At 32.7% G+C, this 25235-nt stretch overlaps 1 protein-coding gene across 12 annotated transcripts in view; it reads right to left on the reverse strand.

The window, feature by feature from the left end:
• Positions 1-6099: 6099 nt before the first annotated feature.
• The window catches only part of LOC106652560 (titin), an 81085-nt gene continuing 61949 nt past the window's right edge, over positions 6100-25235 (reverse strand). For 6 of the 12 annotated variants that reach the window (XM_023459737.1, XM_023459727.1, XM_023459734.1 and 3 more), the window contains 11 exons: positions 21968-23281; positions 20141-21229; positions 20022-20047; positions 12651-18552; positions 11441-11488; positions 11243-11359; positions 11018-11170; positions 10567-10936; positions 10165-10480; positions 7263-7551; positions 6100-7085 (listed from right to left, as the gene is read on the reverse strand). In XM_023459737.1, the coding sequence (XP_023315505.1) occupies positions 6925-7085; positions 7263-7551; positions 10165-10480; positions 10567-10936; positions 11018-11170; positions 11243-11359; positions 11441-11488; positions 12651-18552; positions 20022-20047; positions 20141-21229; positions 21968-23281 (9785 nt within the window). In that variant the 3' untranslated portion in view covers positions 6100-6924. The remainder of the gene's footprint in view (positions 7086-7262; positions 7552-10164; positions 10481-10566; positions 10937-11017; positions 11171-11242; positions 11360-11440; positions 11489-12650; positions 18553-20021; positions 20048-20140; positions 21230-21967; positions 23282-25235) is intronic. The other 6 variants (XM_023459738.1, XM_023459736.1, XM_023459730.1 and 3 more) reach the window with 5 other exon arrangements.

Here is a 25235-nt window from a genome sequence, read left to right on the forward strand (position 1 = left end):
TCACTATTCCAAAAATGCACTGTAGGATGCACTAGTAAAAAAAAAAAAGTTTAGTGATACTTTTACATTAAATTAATGAGTTATGAAAGGAGCTGATAATAACAAACACTCATCAAATTGTATAAGCTAACCATTTAATTTTTTACGATAACTGAAAGCAAACTATCTTCCTATCATCCGCTCTTCAGACTATATGGCACAATCATCAATTTTGCTACGCTTTGCGAGCGATAGCTAAACCGCTCGGGAAGATCGACAAAACCGTATTGGCATTTCAAAGTTGAGTGGGCGGGACGAGGGAGGAGCTTTATTCTTCATTGGCCCTCGAGTTCTTGATGTATAGAACTTATTTAGCTTTGTACCAAAATAAGATAGTTCACGCGTTATCTGTGAAATCCTATGAAGAAGTCTCAAGTATTTAATCAAAATTCATCATTTCTTTTCATTGCTGTGTTTCATTATATCAATTATCAATTATCATTAGTTCAGGTGAACTTGACTTTTATCTTTATACATTTTCTTTCCAATTCGTTGAATATGAAAAGAGCTCCAAGAAATAAATTTATGTTGAATTATAAAAAAAAAGTTAATTTTGATTGAATACAAAATTATGGTCTTTTTTAATTGTGATACTTTCTAAGTTGTGACATTCTAACGTTCAATCAGTTTATTACTTTAAGGACATCTGTCAGCTTTGTGGAAAAAATATTTAATTAAATGCTCACACAGTTTTTATTAAGATTTTTACGATGTGAACAAAATTTTTCTATTGTTATTAATCTTATTGGAATGAAAAAAGTACAAAAACTTAACTTACGCTTTGTAGTCTAAAATCGAAAGGATCGAAACGTTCAAAATCAACCCTGGTAGAAATCGAACATTTTTTTGGCGTTTTTCGACTATTTATTGGCCAACTTACCGTATTGGTCAATAAATGGTCAAGAAAACGTTTCATTGATGCTCTGAAAAGTTAAATTTGTACTAGGGAAATATTTGAACAATTTTTATCATTGCTTTCTATGCAAAAACGCATTTTTTTGCAAGAGTTTGATGTTTTTTTAAAAATATTTTTTTATAATATGCACGAGATAGGCCTTAATGCGTTGACTTAAAATGTGAATTTATATTCTTGCAAAATTATAAATGTTTATCATATGCTTTTATCGATAATATTAATTTTTAATCAATTTGACCATATATTTTTATATTTGAAATAATTTTTTAAAGTATTCAATTATAATTTTTATAAATTTGTTAAAAAATGAATCATAATTACTGTCATTATGATGATGCTTTGAGATATTACAAACTTGTGTACGTAGTAAACGTAGTAGTAAGATCTAAAGCGGTGCCTGTGATGAACCTAACAGCATGGGTGGGCTGAAAATGTCCATACCAAGTACTTGTCCGACAGAATCCTATTATTACGTATAATCGGATTTTTTTTATTGTGCTCTTCTCATTAGTATTTAAATAATTTTATTTTGTTGTAATTATTAAATTAATATGGAAGTGGAATTTATAATTATTTTTCATATTAAACAAATAGTAAATCGAATTGATCTATAAATCGTACTTATAATTAATAGTTATTTGAGGAATATTCAGTTACATTTTCATCCCAAAATAACGAGAAATAAGCTAGCTAGCTAAAGCAAATTTTCACACGCAATGAAAAAAAATTCAGTGAAGATTGCTGCTCAAAATCGACTCGACCGAACACCACTTCATTTTATTACAAGCTATTTAAGTAGATAATAAATGAGTAAATGACGTCGAGATAATTTATTGCATTTTAAAATTTTTTTTACCATGATATAAGATGACTTTATACTTTCATTTTTTCAAAAAAGACGTTTTTTAGGCTTCAAAATAAAGCCAAAAAATCAAAAATCATTGATAACTCTGGATCTCGATGTCATTACCTCATAGTTTATGTACTTAAATAGTTGGAAAAATTTGAAATGAGTAGATTGTCAGTTACAGTGTCCACCGCAATCGATTTTTTTTTCAGTTGTGTGAGAAAATCTACTGGGGTCAGCTTATTTTTCGTTATTTTGAGCTGATATAAGGAAGGAAAATTTAACTGATTATTCTTTAAATAACTATTTATTATTGACATAATTTATAGATAAATTCATTTCAATATGTGCTCAAAAAAAGTTATTAAATTAATGCTTGAAAAACATCGAACAGACCCTTATACCACCTCCTTAAGCACAATTGGTATTCGACACTGACACTTGGTAATATCCGATTAATTTCCGTTTTATTAAGCAATTTATTGAAATATACAGTAAAATTATAATTACTGATAAATATTTTATGGAAATATTAGAAAAAAATGGAAAGGAAAATGACCAGCTCGAAAGAAATTAAAATTCAAAAAATTACCATCATAAATTATCTAAAAGATAAAATTCAATCGTAATGTAAATTCGTAATGTAAAAAGTACATCTGTATGAAAATAGGTAATTAAGAAGATACAGCTAAAACTCTTTATAACAGCTAACTCGTAGCAAATGACTTGAGCTTCGCCGTACAGGGGCAAGAAATAATATTTTGTTACATAGAGGTTTTCAAACGGTATTTTTCTATCAAATTTTCAATTTGGTTGTTGTCTTTTTTAATTTTCTGTACCTTCAAAATTATTGTGATAAAATTTTATGTTCATCCAACATTTTTCGAATTAAACATTTTTTTGTCGCTTCAAATTAACACCAAATGTTGAAAAATTAGAATGATTAAAAAATCTTAAGAATAATTTAAACTTGAAAATAAACTTCGATTCATTTGTTTCAAATAATAATTCCTAACGCTCGCTCGGTTATTTGTGGTTTTTGGGAGATGAAATTCACGTATAAAATTTTTGCATGAAATTTTTAAGGAGCTTTAATTGGTGAATCAATTTTGCATTTGCTATGGAATATATAGGATAGGGGATTTCAATAGAGTATGTAGGAAAAGCAAGAAATGTTTGAAAAACTATTAAGTATTTTGTGTAAAACAGCAAAAACTATGAATTTTAAAGACAGCAAATCTCCGCATGTCGCATTTTCATCTTGATACGTGCATTAGAAAATTTACCAGCTTACCCTATTTTTAAGCTTTAAATATAGGGATGAAGTGACATGATCTTCAGAATTTTGCGGATAACGCTTATGTTTAATTAAATCCATGTTTATTGCCATGTAAATAGGACAAAGGGCCATGTTCAACTTTTGGAGCGTCTCGAAGAATGTTTTTAACAATGTGTCTTTATTTGTATTTACTGCTCGAGGAATAGATTACGACACTCCACTAGAATTATGAGGAACAGCAGGAATATGTGGAAAAATAGTTGTACTACAAATATTCAGCACTTCATGTTGAATATGCAGATTAGGTAAATTTTGAAATTAGTTAAAAACCAGATTAGGCAACTTTGTAACCCTTGAAGTATTCGATCTATGCGTTTGTTCGGGTCACGTGTGTCCCTTGGCTTTACAGTTTCCGTAGATGCGACTGTAGCCCTGACGGCGCCTCTTCCTCCTTGTTTGATAGCATTTTTTAAAACTTTGAAAAGTTGATTTTGTACTATGATATAGCACTTTCTGAGATTATTTTGCTAATACTTTTTAGCGTTTTCTGTCGATTCATGTTTTTGTTTACAGGGCGTAACTTTCCGAGTGTACCAATAGGGTATTTGCATAAAAAAAATTATGATATTTTTGAAATCAACATATATGGGTAAGGCTCAGAAATTTTTAAATAAACCGGCGCTCGTATGTCACCGATCTTGACGCGCTTTTGGTATGTTATAGTACATGGTAAAAAGGTCCCAAAACCAAAATTTTAGACCTCCTCCCCCTCCTACCCCCCTCCACCCCTATGAACGTCTATTTTCTATCTATATTTTTTCTGAAGGCCTGAAGCAATTAAAAAATCTGAAAAAATTCACAAAAATATTTTCCACAATCCAAACAACCTTGAATTTTTTCAGATTTTTCGAGTGCTTCAGGCCTTCAGAAAAAATCATTGAAAATTTTGAAAATTCATATACGGCGCTACGATGCAATACAAAGCCCGATCTTTTTTTCCACTTATTTTTGACATCAAAATACATAACCTCAAATTTGTTCAGATTTTTTCAGACAGAACTCTGGCGGTTATAGCCGAAAAACGCCTTTTTTTACGAAAATAATTTTTTTAAGGCGATACGAAGCCTTAAAAAATCTGGAAAAATTTTTTTCTTGTTTTTCAAGTCAAAATACATAAACTTGAATTTTTTCAGATTTTTTAATTGAAGGCGATAGAATCTATGGTTGAAAAACGCTTTTTTTATGAAAAACGGTTCCTGGAACCCAGAGGTTCTGGTAAAAAATTTGAAAAAAATTTTTTCGAATTCCTTGTCAAATTTTATTAAATTTTGACCGTCGCAAAATTTTGATTGGAGCTTCGGATCCTAGCTCATTCTAGAACATAACAAAGATTCGAGCGAAATTCTGAAGACATTCATCACAGTTACATTATTTTTCAAATTTCTTCAGAATTTCGCTCGAATCTTTGTTATGCTCTAGAATGAGCTAGGAAGCTCCAATCGAAATTTTGCGACGGTCAACATTTATTAAAATTTGACAAGGAATTCGAAAAAATTTTTTCAAATTTTTTTACCGGAACCTCTGGGTTCCAGGAACCGTTTTTCATAAAAAAAGCGTTTTTTAGCCATAGATGCTATCGCCTTCAATTAAAAAATTTGAAAAAATTCAAGGTTATGTATTTTGACCTGAAAAACAAGAAAAAAATTTTTCCAGATTTTTTAAAGCTTCATATCGCCCTAAAAAAATTATTTTCGTAAAAAAAGGCGTTTTTCGGCTATAACCACCAGAGTTCTGTCTGAAAAAATCTGAACAAATTTGAGGTTATGTATTTTGATGTCAAAAATAAGTGGAAAAAAAGATCAGGCTTTATATTGCATCGTAGCGCCGTATACGAATTTTCAAAATTTTCAATAATTTTTTCTGAAGGCCTGAAGCACTCAAAAAATCTGAAAAAATTCAAGGTTGCTTGGATTGTTGAAAAGTATTTTTGTGAATTTTTTCAGATTTTTTAATTGCTTCAGGCCTTCAGAAAAAATGTAGATAGAAAATGGACGTTTATACCGGAAGTGGGGGGTAGGAGGGGGGAGGGGGGTCTAAAATTTTGGTTTTGGGTCTTTTTTACCATGTACTATAACATACCAAAAGCGCGTCAAGATCGGTGACATACGAGCGCAGGTTTATTTAAAAAATTCTGAGCCTTACCCATAGGTATACAAATTACATGCAGCAGCCGACTTACGTTATAAGTATGACGTCACAGTTATGCGGACCAATCAAAATCGTTTGTAGAGTTCAAAATAATTTTCAAATTTTTTGATTTTTATTCTCGTATTAAAAATTACCTGACTGTTCAAAATTGTTTATTTTTTTACTCCCACATTCCTTGATACGTATATTTTACTATAACGTAATTATTTCAATAATTTTTTTTTCATGCAGATACCCTATTGCACTACAGCGTCCAGATGATAGACACTTATTCGGAACATCATTGGTCACAATCACAACCAGCGGCGAGACGATCAGACCCGTAACTCACCTTGCACAAACCCTCGAGCATAATTTATTTTTCATTTTACGTTATTTTTCCTAATGTCCATCTTAATATACTCATCGAAAGCAACCTATAAGTCGGATTGTCTCGTCTGCGGATGTGATTGAGACCATTGATGTTCCAAAGAAGGGTATATTATTGTTGTGCCTTAAAATTTACAATAGGTAAACAATAACATGACACATCAAAAAATGTAAAAGAAAAAATTTAACACCCAAAGTTTACGGAAAAGAATCACGGAAAGTTCTGCATCTCGGTGAAAATTAACTTTGTAGAGTTTTAAAAAGTAAAATGGAAAAAGGGAAGAAAATCCTTTTCAAACAATTGATTCTTCAGTTACTATCTTAGCATTCTTAACTACTTGATTCATTAAGAAAATTTATATTTAATTTACTTGTTGATAATTACTTCAAATTATCATTCTTAATCTATACAAATATTTGGAATATGTAAAAAGTTGTAAATTCAAGAATAAATTTTTATTTACAGTTCAAGTTGATACATTTCAATAAAATATTTTTTTTAACTATTGCGAATGCCTCTAAATGTTGGTTTTTCTTACAACAGAAGCACCTATATTTACGTCTCATTAAACCAACACTCACAGGCATTCTCGCATACTAACAATAAAATATTCCTACATGAATGTAGTACATATACATCGAATTTTGATATCTTATAATTATCGGTGAAACGTTCATTAGTTTGCAGGAATATTTTTTTCCAACACAGGAAAAAAGGGTACATAAAATAACATTTCTCCATTTTATAATATAATCTTGTATAATCTGTAGAAGACATACACGTCGTAATAGTTTGTAGACGCACTATCACATTTCATACAATTCTAAGAAATTTTTAAAAATATTTCTCGTTTATAAATTTTTCTATAGTTAAATTTATTTAAACATTAAATATACTTTAAAGAAAATAAATATGTTGCATATTTCATACATATAAACAAATGTTTTCAAGTGAGACTGACTTGTTCTATAAAGTGACTAGTTACTAATTAGTGACTTTCAAATCAATGTTGTATCATAGTAAAATGATGACTTAAGTAGTCTTACAAACTTCTCATGAGACCTTATATAAACATCAAAGATTTCCATAGATTATAAAATATTTAGGTTACAAGCTCATGAAGTAATCTACAAAATATGTTTAGAAATTGAATGATAATTTACAACATTTTATTCGATATCAAGGATATTTTTATTTGTAATATATCATAAAAAAGCGAGTTTGTTATTGATTAATAAAATGCTTATTGGTTACTGACAAAGATGTTACAAAGTGTGCCAAATTTGGAAAAAATATTCATCTTTTCGTAAGAGTCGGGATCTAGCATAAAAATGAATATCAGCGTCTTTATGGTGATTCCGAAGCCAAGAACTTTTATCGGTCCAACCTTTTGGTTCCCTTGAAACTTGGTCCGTAGATGTGAATTCTGTACAACAAAAAGAAAAAGTTGAACGAAAACTATAAGTTTGATATATTATTGTATTGTGACATTACAAAATATTATAGTACGAGTCTTGGGACTTGTAAAATCATGGAACAAGTTTTATGATTTTTCTAAAAGTGATTGATTGTTTATCATATTAATAATTTAATAAGTACAAACCTTTAATTGTCAGAGTTGCTTTAGTTTCTGCTTTCCCTAATTTATTCGTAGCCACTACAGAATATTCTCCTGTATCTGATAATTGCGATTGGATAAGAGTTAATGAATTGACACATCCATCTCTTTTCGTCAAAGTACTCGATAAAAGCTGTCCATTTTTAAACCAAGATATTTCTGGTAATGGATTACCTACTATATGAGTAGATAGTATCACAGTTTCACCCTCTCTTATAACATAAGATTTTAAATGTTCTAATATTTCTGGCGGTTCTTTATCTTCGGTTTGTACCTGCACAAAATATAATTATTAAAAATGTGAAATAAACAAAGAAATGATAGAAAACAATTTTTGTTATAAATTGTGAAAACGAAGTAAAAAATGCTATAGATTTAAAAAGGTACTGCCAGTGAAAGAAACAAACCGCGCAAGAACTATCCTATCTAATATACATGGGCTATATCGCGTCAACTGTCCCCCCCTCTTTTTGAATTAATTTTTCATATTTTATTTCACTTCCCAAGGGTGAATATGAAAAAATTATTGAAACATGATTTTTATGTAAAATTTGACGAGGAATTCAAACTTGATGTCAAAAATCATATTCATAAACTCCAAATACCTCAATTTCCAAAAATCAGCCTCAGAGCCAAAAATAAACATGTTCGATATGGCGCGATATGGCCGATATTGTAATATTTTCTTCTTTAAATCCAAATACAACTTCTGATAAATTTTGGTCATCGGCAGACAAACAAACTTCATTATTGAACATGATATGAGTCAAGAATAAAGGAAAATTAGAGAAAAACCATGTTTTTTTGACACATATGATGCTTAATAATGAAGTCTGTTGTCTGCTGATGACCAAAATTTATCAGAAGTTGTATTTGGATTTGAAGAAGAAAATATTACAATATTGGCCATATCGCTGGATACGAACATGTTTATTTTTGGCTCTGAGGCTGATTTTTGGAAATTAAGAGCTTATATACACCTTAAATTCAAAAATTTTTTTATTTAATTTTTGAAAAGGATTTTTTCTCCTCTTTCCATTGCATTTTTCAAAATTCTAAAATTTTGATTTTGCACTGAGACACAGCTGTTTCCGTGAGCTTTTTTCGTATACGAAAATTTTGGTTTTGGCACTTTTTTATCACGTACTATAACATACGAAAACCGCGTCAAGATCGGTGACACACATGCGGACGAAAATTTAAAAAAGTATTATTTTGACCCATATATATTATTGTCATGATACCCGCCTGCTCACTTATCGTCTCAAATACTTCTCTGAAATGAAGTGTTTAAATTGCTATTTCATAATTAAGGGTTGGAGGTACAACTACATAAAAATTCGTCTAAATGTGCATAAACATGCCTTTGATTGGGTATTAAAATATTATAATGAAACAAATGATCGAAACACAACTTTTACCGATTGCTCTATATAGAGTCACCTCCCTAGTGATTGAAAACGCACCAGTGATTGAAACTTTATTTATAAATTAATATAATTTAATTATACTGAACTAATTCATCAGTAGTGAAATTTTATAATATAATTGAGCATTAATACTAAATATTTCAATAGTTTTTAAAAACTTTTTGAATATATTATCATTAATTATAATGGTTTCATTTACTGGTAAAAATTTTTTATTCACTGGTGCATCGTTTCCCTTATATGTTATTTTATTAATGAAAGTTGAAAGTAAAAATTCTGCAAAAATGATATTCAGTATAGAGAAAGACATTTACTTTTATAATCCATCTGAATAATTTCCTTTAATTTATTAAAAACGTTGATTTGAGCTAAATTTAAGCAAACTTTTTTGAAACTTTCCATTCACTGGATAGGTGACTCTACAAGATTTGCCACGTAATATATACAAAAAAAAAATTAAACTTTTAAGCTCCTTATAAACATATTATCAGAAAATTTGGATCGCAAAATGGTACATGAATATCGTGACCAAAATTTGTGTTGGTTGATTGACTCGATTTATCAAGGGTTCAAAGCGGGCTTACATAATTATATATTTCTATTAATAGTATTAAGCTGAAAAAGTGAAAAAAAAATTTTTTTCAGAAAACAGACATAAGAGCCTTTTTCAATACTCCATTTAAAAGTACTTTGTCCAGTTAAATACTTACAAACACTTAAATTAACTTGTATCAGCCTATGACCCTTCAGCGAAGAGCATTGAGGATTTATTCATTAATGATTATTTTTGATAAATTTTAATAAAATATTTTATTAAATTGTTTGTGGAAGCAGTCATAGTTGATCTTATGCTTAGCTTGAGGTTGCGTTGATGGATAATGATCCATCGAAGAAAATGAAATGACATAGAACTTAGTCGTGTCAAGCCATCACTTAGAATCTTACGACAAACAGCTTAGATATCCTCAATGCTCTTCGCTGAAGAGTCATAGGCTGATACAAGTTAATTTAAGTGTTTGTAAGTATTTAACTGGACAAAGTACTTTTAAATGGAGTATTGAAAAAGGCTCTTATGTCTGTTTTCTGAAAAAATTTTTTTTCACTTTTTCAGATTAATACTATAAATAGAAATATATAATTATTTAAGCCCCCTTTGAGCCCTTAAGAATCGTGTTAATTGTCTGAAAATGCCAGCGCATCACCTGGCGAAACATCCCAAAAAATATGTAGTTAATAAAATTGATTCTTCATAATTCTAATAAATTATTTCCAAATTATATCAGGGGAAAATGATAATTTTTAAAGGGAATTTTGATTCAAAATTTGGTAGCTTACTTAACTTACCAAAAAAGACTAGTATGTGTAAGTTGGGTAGAAGTTATTTCTGACACTTGGGTGGAGTTACTTTTTTAAGACAACTTAAGTTATTTGAAAACTTAATAATACATTGCTCATACCTTAACTGGGATATGAATCATTGATTCTCCTTCTCTATTTTTGGCTAAAAGTGTGTATTGTCCTTCTTGACTCTTCAATATTTTTTTAATTTTTAGAGAACTGTAGTACATGTGGATATCACTTTCAATTGAAATTTTTATATTTTCTGAAGTTGTCAGGATATTTTTGTTCAAAAACCAAGTCATGTCAGGCTCTGGAACTGCAACTAAATGAAACTCTAACACGAGATCATCTCCTTCTTTAACGCATACGGCTTTGGCTTGACGAGAGAATGTTGGAGGTATTCCTTCTAGTATGTCAGTTAATGAAGACTCTCTGTAAAAAATTTTTTTAAATAAATCAAATGATCTTATTGGCAAATGCACGCACTTGTAAAATGTAAACATGGTACGTAGATTCACCTTGAAGAGCTTTTCTTTGAAAGCGTAGCTATGTCATGTACATTGTCCGATTCCATAACTGTCACGGTTAAATCAGTAGTGCTAGATGCAAACCCTACTGAATTTTTTGCAACACAAGTGAAAGTTCCAGCATCTTCTGGAAATACTTCTTTAATTATAAGCGTTGCAACGTTATCATCATCATAAAACATTTGAAAGTCGGAAGATGATTTTATAATAGATGCTTGTCTAAACCATGTTATATTAGGTCTAGGGAATCCTTCTACTTGACACTCAAATTGCACTGTGTATCCATCAGAAGTGCATATTGGTTCTAATTCTTTTATGAATTTTGGAACAGTCGATTTTATATTCGAAGATTCTAAAGATTCTGTGAATATTATACCATAATTAAATATACAATAAATATGATTGTGTAAATGTTAACAATTAAATGAATAATAATACTTACGTTCAAAGATTGGTAATTTATTTATTTTATCGTTTAACTTTTTTTCTAAGTAACGAGAATAATGCGTTAATGGAAGTAAGTATTGAGCAGGCACCCAACCTTTTTCTTCTGTATTTATTCTTTTAATAAACCACCAATCAGAGTTTGAATGATCTGCAAATGAATTTACTTAGCTTAATGCAATCAAATTTGATATAAAAAAATTATACATTTGTAAGAAATTACCTAAAACATAAATTTTTTCGCCTTCGACTAAATTAATGGCTTCAGAAGTTTCAGCAGTATATGAACAGATTGAGATCATCACATCGCCGTCTTCAATGGTGTAGTAATTTTCAGTGTCTGAAAATAAAAAATTACATTTAATTTAGTTTAAAAACGTAATGAAAACTACATTTAATAAATGAGTGCTTATAAAAATACCTTCATCAATCGATACCTCCGGCTTTTCAAGATTTAGACGAGCTGCTTCTAAAAAAGATTAAAAGATTGTTTTTTTTTTTTAGATGTATATATTTATAGATTTAAGTAGTAGGTAAATTTTTCAGGTGGCAATAGAGATTAAAGCAAATGCTAAAACTAGAATTTAAAAAAGAAGGCTCGTTATATCGCTTCCGCCCAGAGAACGCTTCATTATAGGCTCCAAAACGAGTTTTTGAATCAAATTTTGTAGAGCACTTTGGTTCAATTATTTTCGTAAACTGCATTGAATTCCTAACATGTATCTGTATGTATAAGTGCGCTTACGTTCGTTGGTATGAAATCAGCATAGTTTAAAAATAAAGGCTCGTATCGAGATGTGGTTATGCTCTTTTTCCAGGATTTCTGTGTTGCGAGATAAGTCAAAAATTTATTTGAAAATTCATCGATTGTTTAAAAAATTACTAATTTTTTTTTCTTTTAGAAAACTTTCTCTTTGTTTAGAAAATTTACTTTTTGTGTACTGACAGGGTCTGTTTTTTACTAGATGTCGTCTATTTTTCGTAGTGTATATATTTAAATACGTTTCTAGTTAAGGATTATGAATTAATAGGTTTTTAAATTTTTTGTTGAATTGTGCGTAAAAGTATGATTTATTCAAAAAAATAAACATAAAACTTTTTACAACTCTAAAAGACAATTTTACTTTTGAAAATTTAAGAATTTCTTATTTAAAACGTATTGAAATTTATACCCCACAAAAAAGGAACACATTCAGTCAAAAAAGAGCTGAGTAACGAAAAAGTACAATCCTATAAAATTATCCCAACCACGTCTTGAAACGTGCCTCCGTTTTTAAAATAATGCGGTTCCAATATCAAGGAACGTAAGCTCACGAACACACCCGAAAACCAGATTGTGAACCAAATTGTCCCGTGAGATTTGATTCAAAGTCAACTTTTGTAGTCCATCATAAAGCTCTTATAGGGCGTTTACCAATTGTCACAAAATGGTCTCTTTACTGTTTTGCTTGGTGGTATAACAAACAAGGTCTCTCATTTATTTAACCCGCATTTGTTATGACACGAGACAAATCAGTAAAGTGACCATTTCTTGACAATTGGAAAACGCCTTACTGGAGGACGAAAAAAAAAATAAATAAAGCAAACGATGTTGTTTTTAGAGAATTTAATTATAAAGTATTCATTCAAACCTTCTTCAAATGTAGAGGTTCTTTGAGATTTGAGGTGCAAGGCCACACTTTCATCTGTTTCCCCAACAGAGTATTTTTTGGGAGCTTTCATAGATACAAGCACATCGTTATTTGTGTTTTCCGCATCGTCAGGAATATGTTGAACGCCTACTTTTCTTTTTAAAGGCAAACTCATAAAATCTGTTTCTAATTCATTAATAATGTATTCATCAACTTCAGCATCGGATTCCGAATCTCTGTTCACATCTAGAATATTAATTGTTTCTTCGCTAGATTCTTCCGAAAAAGTGAGTTTTTTCTTTTGAGGTTTAAGTTTCACTTTTCCAGTTAGAGATAAATTTTCTTCTTCATAAGAATTCAGTGAAATTTTAAATTCTTGTTCAACACATTCTTGACTTTTTGTTATCCGAGGCCGAAAAGTAACTGACTGGACATCAGTTATTTCATTTAAATTAGGGCTGATTTTAGGACGTGGCCTAAGCTTCTTAATTGTAACGTCCTCATAAATATCTTCAATAGGCTTCGGAGACACTGCGGGAGGTCTCCTTTTCAAAAGATATTCAACTTCACCTGACAACTCCTGTCCAAGTAGTTCTGGAGCTATTCTTTCAGAAGCAGTTTCGTCCGATGTTGATTCCTTTGTAGGTTTTTGAATGATTAAATCGTCTTCGAATTCATCAACCTTAACCTTGACTTCAGTAGGTAAAAACTTTTTAATTGATAACTCATCAGCCTGTTCGTCAGTTGACGGTTTCTTCTTCGACTTTTTCTTGAGTGTAACGTCAGCTGATGAAGATTCCTCCGAAGTAATGATGGGTTTTTCTTCTTTAGGCTGTGTTAGAGTTACATCAGAATGCGATTCTTCTACACTAGGTTTCTTTTTCGGCTTTTTAACGATGGAAACTTCTTCAATGACTTCTTCTACTTTGACCTCATCTTCGACTGGTAATGGTTTTTTGATTGACAACTCGTCGGCCTGTTCGTCAGTTGTCGGTTTCTTCTTCGACTTTTTCTTGAGTGGAACGTCAGCTGATGAAGATTCCTCCGAAGTAATGATGGGTTTTTCTTCTTTAGGCTGTGTTAGAGTTACGTCGGAATGAGTTGCGTCAACACTAGGTTTCTTTTTCGGCTTTTTAACGATGGAAACTTCTTCAATGACTTGTTCTAGTTTGATCTCATCTTCCACTGGTAATGGTTTTTTGATTGACAACTCATCAGCCTGTTCGTCAGTTGACGGTTTCTTCTTCGGCTGTTTCTTGAGTGTTACGTCAGCTGATGAAGATTCCTCCGAAGTAATGATGGGTTTTTCTTCTTTAGGCTGTGTTAGAGTTACGTCGGAATGCGATTCTTCTACACTAGGTTTCTTTTTCGGCTTTTTAACGATGGAAACTTCTGCAATGACTTCTTCTACTTTGACCTCATCTTCCACTGGTAATGGTTTTTTGATTGACAACTCGTCGGCCTGTTCGTCAGTTGTCAGTTTCTTCTTCGACTTTTTCTTGAGTGTAACGTCAGCTGATGAAGATTCCTCCGAAGTAATGATGGGTTTTTCTTCTTTAGGCTGTGTTAGAGTTACGTCGGAATGCGATTCTTCTACACTAGGTTTCTTTTTCGGCTTTTTAACGATGGAAACTTCTTCAATGACTTCTTCTACTTTGACCTCATCTTCCACTGGTAATGGTTTTTTGATTGACAACTCATCAGCCTGTTCGTCAGTTGACGGTTTCTTCTTCGGCTGTTTCTTGAGTGTTACGTCAGCTGATGAAGATTCCTCAGAAGTAATGACGGGTGTTTCTTCTTTAGGTTTTAATAGAATGACATCGGAATGAATTTCATCAACACTAGTTTTCTTTTTCGGCTTTGCAACAATGGAAACTTCTTCGATGACTTCTTCTACTTTGACCTCATCTTCCATTGGTAATGGTTTTTTGATTGACAACTCGTCGGCCTGTTCGTTAGTTGTAGGTTTCTTTTTCAGTTTCTTTTTGATCGAAATCTCTGTGGTCGATATTTCCTCCGGTATTTCTGTGGGTGTTTCTTTTTGAGGCTGTGGAAGTACGATTTCAGCAGACGCCTCCTCTGTGCTTGGCTTCTTTTTGGGCTTTTTGATCACTTTGATTTCTTCAACGATTTCTTCTGTTTTTATTTCTTCTTCGGTCGTGATTGGTTTCAAAGTAATAGCCTCTTCTGCTTGTTCCTCGGTTGTAGGTTTCTTTTTCGGTTTCTTTTTGATTGAAATCTCCGTGGACGATATTTCCTCCGGTTTTTCTGTCAATGTTTCTTCTTGAGGCTGGGGAAGTACGATTTCAGCAGACGTCTCCTCTGTGCTTGGTTTCTTCTTGGGCTTTTTGATCACTTTGATTTCTTCAATGATTTCTTCTGTTTTTATTTCTTCTTCGGTCGTGATTGGTTTCAAAGTAATAGCCTCTTCTGCTTGTTCCTCGGTTGTAGGTTTCTTTTTTGGTTTCTTTTTGATCGAAATCTCTGTGGTCGATATTTCCTCCGGTATTTCTGCGGGTGTTTCTTCTTGATGCTGTGGAAGGACGATTTCAGCAGACGTCTCCTCTGTGCTTGGCTTCTTTTTGGGCTTTTTGATCACTTTGATTTCTTCAACGATTTCTTCTGTTTTTATTTCTTCTTCGGTCGTGATTGGTTTCAAAGTAATAGCCTCTTCTGCTTGTTCCTCGGTTGTAGGTTTCTTTTTTGGTTTCTTTTTGATCGAAATCTCTGTAGACGATGTTTCCTCTGATTTTTCTGTGGGTGTTTCTTCATGAGGCTGTGGAAGTACGATTTCCGCAGACGTCTCCTCTGTGCTTGGTTTCTTCTTGGGCTTTTTGATCACTTTGATTTCTTCAACGATTTCTTCTGTTTTTATTTTTTCTTCGGTCGTGATTGGTTTCAAAGTAATAGCCTCTTCTGCTTGTTCCTCGGTTGTAGGTTTCTTTTTTGGTTTCTTTTTGATCGAAATCTCTGTAGACGATGTTTCCTCCGGTTTTTCTGTAGATGTTTCTTCTTGAGGCTGTGGAAGAACGATTTCCGCAGACGTCTCCTCTGTGCTTGGTTTCTTCTTGGGCTTTTTGATCACTTTGATTTCTTCAACGATTTCTTCTGTTTTTATTTCTTCTTCGGTCGTGATTGGTTTCAAAGTAATAGCCTCTTCTGCTTGTTCCTCGGTTGTAGGTTTCTTTTTTGGTTTCTTGTTGATCGAAATCTCTGTAGACGATGTTTCCTCTGGTTTTTCTGTGGGTGTTTCTTCTTGAGGCTGTGGAAGTACGATTTCAGCAGACGTCTCCTCTGTGCTTGGTTTCTTTTTGGGCTTTTTCATCACTTTGATTTCTTCAACGATTTCTTCTGTTTTTATTTCTTCTTCGGTAGTGATTGGTTTCAAAGTAATAGCCTCTTCCGCTTGTCCGTCGATTGTAGGTTTCTTTTTTGGTTTCTTTTTGATCGAAATCTCTGTAGACGATGTTTCCTCCGGTTTTTCTGTGGGTGTTTCTTCTTGAGGCTGCGGAAGTACGATTCCAGCAGACGTTTCCTCTGTGCTTGGTTTCTTTTTGGGCTTTTTGATCACTTTGATTTCTTCAACGATTTCTTCTGTTTTTATTTCTTCTTCGGTCGTGATTGGTTTCAAAGTAATAGCCTCTTCTCCTTGTTCCTCGGTTGTAGGTTTCTTTTTTGGTTTCTTTTTGATCGAAATCTCTGTGGACGATATTTCCTCCGGTTTCTCTGTAGATGTTTCTTCGTGAGGCTGTGGAAGTACGATTTCCGCAGACGTCTCCTCTGTGCTTGGTTTCTTCTTGGGCTTTTTGATCACTTTGATTTCTTCAACGATTTCTTCTGTTTTTATTTCTTCTTCGGTCGTGATTGGTTTCAAAGTAATAGCCTCTTCTGCTTGTTCCTCGGTTGTAGGTTTCTTTTTTGGTTTCTTTTTGATCGAAATCTCTGTAGACGATGTTTCCTCCGGTACTTCTGTGGGTGTTTCTTCTTGAGGCTGTGGAAGTACGATTCCAGCAGACGTTTCCTCTGTGCTTGGTTTCTTTTTGGGCTTTTTGATCACTTTGATTTCTTCAACGATTTCTTCTGTTTTTATTTCTTCTTCGGTCGTGATTGGTTTCAAAGTAATAGCCTCTTCTGCTTGTTCCTCGGTTGTAGGTTTCTTTTTTGGTTTCTTGTTGATCGAAATCTCTGTGGACGATATTTCCTCCGGTTTCTCTGTAGGTGTTTCTTCGTGAGGCTGTGGAAGTACGATTTCCGCAGACGTCTCCTCTGTGCTTGGTTTCTTCTTGGGCTTTTTGATCACTTTGATTTCTTCAACGATTTCTTCTGTTTTTATTTCTTCTTCGTTCGTGATTGGTTTCAAAGTAATAGCCTCTTCTGCTTGTTCCTCGGTTGTAGGTTTCTTTTTTGGTTTCTTTTTGATCGAAATCTCTGTAGACGATGTTTCCTCTGATTTTTCTGTGGGTGTTTCTTCTTGAGGCTGTGGAAGTACGATTCCAGCAGACGTTTCCTCTGTGCTTGGTTTCTTTTTGGGCTTTTTGATCACTTTGATTTCTTCAACGATTTCTTCTGTTTTTATTTCTTCTTCGGTCGTGATTGGTTTCAAAGTAATAGCCTCTTCTGCTTGTTCCTCGGTTGTAGGTTTCTTTTTTGGTTTCTTTTTGATCGAAATCTCTGTGGACGATATTTCCTCCGGTTTCTCTGTAGGTGTTTCTTCCTGAGGCTGTGGAAGAACGATTTCAGCCGACGTCTCTTCTGTGCTTGGCTGCTTTTTCATCACTTCAATTTTTTCATCAATCAATTTTGTTTTTACCGTGTCATCTATAACTGGCTCTTTTATATCGTCCTGTTGGTACTGAATTATCAATTTTTCTGCTTCATGCCTATTTCTCGATAATATACCTTTTTGTATTTTTAATTTTTTTAACGTTTTAATTTCAGGTATTTTTAAAGCAGAAGGCCAGTCAGATATAAACTTGATGCAACTTTTAAGTTGGACTTTTGGTATTTTCTGTTTCGACTCCCTTTTTCGCTCTGGTGCTTCCGTCTTCTTTAGTTTTATTTTGGCAAATTGTATTTCATCTTCTGGTTCTAAATATTCTAATTTTTTCGGTTGAATTTTCTTACGTTGAATTGGCATTGGTTTAAGTTCCGTTTTTTCTCTGTTTTCTTTATCGACTTTCATTTGCTTTAATTTAATTTTATTGAGGGAAGTACTAGACTTTTCAGACTCTTGTGTTTGTTTCTCACTTTTCATTTCATGAAACTGTTCGAGAGGAACTTTCTTCATTTCTGAAAATTCTAGGTCAAGTTTTTCTAAATTGGTTAATCCAAGCTCTGGTATTTCCTTCATTGTATAATTTTTTAAGTACCTTTCTGCTTCTTTGGTATTTCTCGATAAAATTCCTTTTTGAATTTCATTTCTTTCTATCTTCTTTATTTCAGGAACTTTCAAAGTTGGAGGCCAATCATTTATAAAGGATATATGGCTTTTAAGTCTTATTTTTGGGATTGTTGGCTTAATAGATTGTTTCCGTTGCGGCACAACAGTCTTTTTTAATTTAATTTGAGCAAACTGAACTTCAGCTTCTGGTTTAGAATATACTAATTTCGATGATTGTATTTTATTATGTTTTATTTTTATTGGCAGAAGTGATGGCTTATCTTCTTTCAAATTTATTTTAGTTTCCTCTGATTTCTTTTGCGGCTGTTCTTCGATGGGTTTTACAACTTCAGATATTTTAGATTCTTCATTTTCTCGAATCATTTTTGAGCGATTGATATCATCTTCTTCCGGAATGTTAAAAACAACTTTCTTTTTCTTGGGCTTCTTATCTTGATTCTTATTTTCAGCTCTCTGTGGTTGATATTTGAGTTTTTCTGATCCTTCTTCGAGAATTTCATCCTAAAAATAAAAATTTTTTTACAACATTATTCATAAGTTAACCAAAGTAAACCCATAGTTTAATAACACCTTTAAAAAAATTGATAATCAATTGAAAAAAAATGAGATGAGAGCAGATGAAATGAAAATAATTTCTAAGTTATGGATCAGATAAAAAGAAATTATAATACAAAAATGATGCTTTGATAGAATAAAAAAAATTTTAATTTATAATTATGTTAATACTTTCACAACCAAATCAGCACAGAATTTTGGAATTTTCGTTTAACTAAAACTGCAAGTATTTTTTCAATTTTTCAATAGCTGGTCTTAGCAACACTTCATTACTTTATTTTGGACTCATTTTTATAATTATTTTATATGGGTTATTTTCTATTTATAAAGTTAATACGCCAACAAAACTGGTTATTTATACTCTTTATTCAACACTTCAAATTCGTATTACGTGACTCATTCTAAACTTTTATTCAGGTGAACTTTATTGTACAAGCCAATTTTTAGAAAATAGTATAATAGGTAACAAAAATTTATATGTAAGTCATCTGCCTAGTACAAGCGTCATACGATATTTTTGAACATTTCGCGCAGAGAAGGAATGTTTTTATAACACTGTGGCTTTGCATTGCATTTCCTACGATCGATAAACTCGGTATAATAAAGTTTAGTTTGTGACTAAGGAAATGGGGTATAAATTTGAAAAATGCATAAGTCACGATTACTGGTAGCGCAAAGTAAGCTAAGTGCACAAGCGTAGCCAGTGTTCTTGCTCCAATGAACAAACTTTCTACTCGTTTCAAGAATCATCTGAACTTTTACGTAGAAAATTGAAAAAGTCAAATTTTTTTAATAAAATCAACGTAAAGGCTGAACTAAACGATTCCCATAATTCGTCAGTGATTCCAAGGACGGCTACTTTACGGACGGAATTAATTGATAGCTCAAATACACTTTCCGATTTGGAAAATTTCGGCAAAGGGAACCACTCTAATAATTATGAAGTCTTCTTGTAAAAATTTACAGTGAAAAACCATAATATTTGATTCAATAAAATATAATTAAAAATGAATAAAGATGAATAATTGATCAGAATAAAATGCTATTATTTCAAAGGAGAAAAGACAGAATATAATTTATTCACATGAAAAAATTGGAAGAATGATTTGTTATCAATAATGAATAAACTAGAAAAATAGATGAAAATAATACCATAACAATAACAATATTTAAAAGACCATAACTTTTTAAGTAAAGAAAATTCAAAACCCTAAATAATCATTTATCATGATAAGAAAGCAACAAAATTAGCAAAGCTATAAACGATACTAGCAATTAAAGCCGCAATATATACAAAAAAGCGGACCCTATTTCGACAAGATATGATAAGTACATAGTACTATGCGACTAAACCAAATAAACCTGACAAAAAAATTGTTAGGATGATAAGAAAATAATAAACATGCAAATATTACCTTTTCTTGTAAATCTTTTCGTGAATCTGAAAAAAAAGAAAAAGATTAAGTAAATGCCAAAATTAAACTTCAATCATTTGATTAGAAGAGTGGATCAAACAAAATCATTCTAGACTCACCGCTAGACACTGTTTCGCTTGATGGTGTCATATATGTGATTGGTGTTTTAGAATGTTGCATGATATCAATTGGTAAGGTTTTCATGTTAGTGTCTTCAATAAATGCAACGTGTAGTGCATTGTCTGAGTCATTGGCTTGTTGAATGTTTTCATTGGTATTACCATCTTCTGCTATCACAGTCTCAACGACTTCCTGTTTTTTGCCCTTTTGTTTAGTAACCTTTTTCTTCGTTACTTTCTTTTCTTTGATCTCGGGTGTTTGTTCAATAGTAACGACTGTGTCAAATTTGACCTCTTCTGTTTCGGTCGGTTTTGCGTACTCGAAGCTAGGAATAATACCGGTGGCTTCATCAACGTCAATACCAGACTCTGGAGCTTCATGCACGGCAGTGATTGGTGCTTTACCTTCTTCTTCGACTGTTACAGTCTCAACGACCTGTTGTTTTTTGCCCTTTTGTTTCGTAACCTTTTTCTTTGTAACTTTCTTTTCTTTACCTTCAGGTGTTTGCTCGATAGTCACAATGGTATCAACTTTGAACTCTTCTGTTTCAGTCGGTCTTGCGTACTCGATGCTAGGTAAGATTCCAATGACTTCATTAACGTCGATAACAGACTCTGGAGCTTCGTGCACGGTAGTGATTGGCGCCTTTCCTTCTTCTTCGACTGTTACAGTCTCAACGACCTGTTGTTTTTTGCCCTTTTGTTTCGTAACCTTTTTCTTTGTAACTTTCTTTTCTTTACCTTCAGGTGTTTGCTCAATAGTCACAATGGTATCAACTTTGACCTCTTCTGTTTCAGTCGGTCTTGCGTACTCGATGCTAGAAATAATACCGGTGGCTTCATCAACGTCGATAATAGACTCTGGAGCTTCGTGCACGGTAGTGATTGGCGCCTTTCCTTCTTTTTCGATTGTTACAGTCTCAACGACCTGTTGCTTTTTGCCCTTTTGTTTCGTAACCTTTTTCTTTGTAACTTTCTTTTCTTTACCTTCAGGTGTTTGCTCAATAGTCACAATGGTATCAACTTTGACCTCTTCTGTTTCAGTCGGTTTTGCGTACTCGATGCTGGGTAAGATTCCAGTGACTTCATGAACGTCGATAACAGACTCTGGAGCTTCGTGAATAGTAGTGATTGGCGCCTTTCCTTCTTCTTCGACTGTTACAGTCTCAACGACCTGTTGTTTTTTGCCCTTTTGTTTTGTAACCTTTTTCTTTGTAACTTTCTTTTCTTTACCTTCAGGTGTTTGTTCAATAGTAACGATGGTATCAACTTTGACTTCTTCTGTTTCAGTCGGTCTTGCGTACTCGATGCTAGGAATAATACCGGTGGCTTCATCAACGTCGATAACAGACTCTGGAGCTTCGTGCACGGTAGTGATTGGCGCCTTTCCTTCTTCTTCGACTGTTACAGTCTCAACGACCTGTTGTTTTTGGCCCTTTTGTTTCGTAACCTTTTTCTTTGTAACTTTCTTTTCTTTACCTTCAGGTGTTTGCTCAATAGTCACAATGGTATCAACTTTGACCTCTTCTGTTTCAGTCGGTCTTTCGTACTCGATGCTAGGAATAATACCGGTGGCTTCATCAACGTCGATAACAGACTCTGGAGCTTCGTGCACGGTAGTGATTGGCGCCTTTCCTTCTTCTTCGACTGTTACAGTCTCAACGACCTGTTGTTTTTTGCCCGTTTGTTTTGTAACCTTTTTCTTTGTAACTTTCTTTTCTTTACCTTCAGGTGTTTGTTCAATAGTAACGATGGTATCAACTTTGACCTCTTCTGTTTCAGTCGGTCTAGCGTACTCGATTCTAGGTATTATACTGGTTGCTTTATCAACGTCGATAACAGACTCTGGAGCTTCATGCACGGTAGTGATTGGCGCTTTACCTTCTTCTTCGACTGTTACAGTCTCAACGACCTGTTGTTTTTTGCCCTTTTGTTTCGTAACCTTTTTCTTTGGAACTTTCTTTTCTTTACCTTCAGGTGTTTGTTCAATAGTAACGATTGTATCAACTTTGACCTCTTCTGTTTCAGTCGGTTTTGCGTACTCGATGCTAGGTAAGATTCCAGTGACTTCATCAACGTCGATAACAGACTCTGGAGCTTCGTGCACGGTAGTGAGTGGCGCCTTTCCTTCTTCTTCGACTGTTACAGTCTCAACGACCTGTTGTTTTTTGCCCTTTTGTTTCGTAACCTTTTTCTTTGTTACTTTCTTTTCTTTACCGTCAGGTGTTTGCTCAATAGTCACAATGGTATCAACTTTGGCCCCTTCTGTTTCAGTCGGTCTTGCGTACTCGATGCTAGGAATAATACCGGTGGCTTCATCAACGTCGTTAACAGACTCTGGAGCTTCGTGCACGGTAGTGATTGGCGCCTTTCCTTCTTCTTCGACTGTTACAGTCTCAACGACCTGTTGCTTTTTGCCCTTTTGTTTTGTAACCTTTTTTTTTACAATAGCATCTGGTGTTTGTTGAATATTCATCACTGTGTCAACTTTGACCTCTTTCGTTTCGGTCGGTTTTGAGCACTCAATGCTAGGTATGATATCAGTTTTTTCAGGAATATCATTTTTTTGTTTCTCTTCGATGTTCGATATATTGTCTACCCTATTATTAACTTTTTTCTCTTCATTTTGGCTTTCTAACACTATGTAAATCTTCTCCGTGATCGTTACTTTCTCATTTCCATGTTCATCTTGCTGATTATATATTATTGGATTATCATTCGTTCTGTTTTCGAATATTCCAACATCTTCGAGTACATTTTCTTGTATTATGTTTATCACCTGTGGTACTAGGCTGACTGTTGGTTCAATTTTATTTTTGGTTTGTGATCTTACAGGCAATTGTAGCTGTTCTTCTGTTATGAGTTGTTCATTTTCGTCAAGGTTTGTTTCATGTTCAGAAAGATCCATTTCTTCTTCAATGATAATTGTATTTTCGATATTATTTGCATCATTAACAATGGTCTTTTTTATTTTTATACTTTTCGTGTTATTATCATCTAGTTTAATAAATCTTGTTGTGTATTCCTCTGATATCGTATTCGTGGTATTGTTTTGCTTTTGTTTATCGTTGTGTGTTTCATTTCTCAAAGGTTTGTTCGGTTTTGTGTATTCTTGTGCTTGTTTTGATGCGTATGATGTGTCTGAAATTGTACATAATAGGTTTGAATTATCATGTTATGCTCAGTATCAAGCTTCAATAAATATATTTTTCAATGAGTGTTCGTATCAGTTTTCAAGCTCTTTATGAGTCTCTTTTTATTCTCATGTTTTATTCGTATTGCAATTTCTACTTCATTCACGCGTTTTGATTGATCTATTATTTATTATCAGAATTATATTTGTTTTATTTTTATAAACTTTTTGTTTAGTAATAGCTATGAACGATGAATTCCTGTTATCTTAGCAATTGTAAATGCGCTCATAAAATTACATACGGTGTATTTTTTGACAAGATATGAATGACCTTGTATTAGATCTTGAACAAATACCGAAAGTGTTTTTTTGATTCTTGACTAATGAATTTCTATTTTCTGTATCTTAAAATCATTATGAAAGTATTCTGTTCCACTTAGCGGAGCAGAATTTTGAAAGTTCGTTTACAAGTTAAAGTACAAGTCAAAATACGATTAACTCATAGATAGTCAATATTTGATTAACATTATTAAATTCTTTATTTTATCTTCTGAAAGAGGATCAAATAATTTTTATTTTCAAATTATGCCTCGTTTCATTGGATATTAAGTGGGGGTGTTTTTTTCCGTAGATTTCAGACTCTATAGATCAGTATTGATAAAGAATCGCGTCAGAATTTCGTCATAATTGCGTGCCCAGTGAATCTTATCACACTTTTTAGTATTATGAATAAATTAAACTAATAAGGATTTTAGAGCTTGGGCAGGAGTTTCACTAGTCAATCAGGTGTAGTTTGAGCATTAAGAAAAAAATATTCCACCTATTTTGATTTATATGTTCATTTTAATTTCAATTCGAAACGCTATCTCATTTTCTCAAGCAAAAATTACTTTTAGACAAAAATGCTTATGGTTGTTATGTTCAAGATCTAATTCAAGTTTACCATAGGATATTTTAGTCAGAAAAATTTCCGGATATTGCATTCTCATTATTTTTTGTCCGGTAGTTCTGTGAGTTTTTCAGAGAATTTCATAATCTTTGCCTACTTAGAACCTTCTGAACCCGACCTTCTTGAATTTGTCATATATTGACCTTCTATTTCATAAAGGAATGGTATGTATTATAATATAGTTGAAAATTCAAAAATCGATAGTGAAATTCTATTTTCTATCTTTGTCCTCTTATGGGCTTAAGGAGGCTTAATTTTTTTTAAATGTTTTCATTAATAGTGTCATCCTATAAAACGAAAAATGTTTTATTAAAGATCAGGTACAACAGTCTTTTTCTGTACCTTATTGGAGAGTAATTTAATAAGTTAGATACACAATAATATTTGAATACATTGTTACAGTACTATAAATGTTCTACACAAAGCATTTGATACACTTAAGCTGCATGTCGGAGGGTTCCTAATCATCGTGTGACTTATTTCAGTTCTGTGTGGTCTTATTTTGTTTGATGGACCTTTGATTATAGACGAAGGTTCAAGTTCTGAATGAAATCTACTTTTACTACACATTTAGGCCCCCTTCAAGCTTTAATAAGATTTGAAAGAAGGAAAAATTGAATCACTATGTCCATGAGGTTCACTTCTCATAGATCTACAGAGACTCATAGTTTCATGGCTTATTCAAATGAAACGACAGAGTATAATTATAGATTTTATATTATTTTTTCAAATTTTAAGATTTTGTTGGTTTTTAACGTAAAATTTCATCAAATTAAAATTTTAGAAATGAATATTCACTCTCGAGCCTATGTGGATCCATGAGTTATGTAGAATAAATATATTATTTGAAAGTAGATTATCCGTTTTTAATGTGTTTAGGGATGGGATGGAATGTACACGATGTAGCCTATGCATATGGAGTATTCCACGTTTAGCGCTCAAAAAATGACATTACAACTAAGTATCTTCTCTTATAGAGTACAACGAATTCGGAAAATCCCGACAACGTAAGC

This window comes from Trichogramma pretiosum, unplaced genomic scaffold (assembly GCF_000599845.2).
Source record: "Trichogramma pretiosum strain Unisexual culture from Peru unplaced genomic scaffold, Tpre_2.0 scaffold32, whole genome shotgun sequence".
NCBI lineage: Eukaryota > Metazoa > Arthropoda > Insecta > Hymenoptera > Trichogrammatidae > Trichogramma > Trichogramma pretiosum.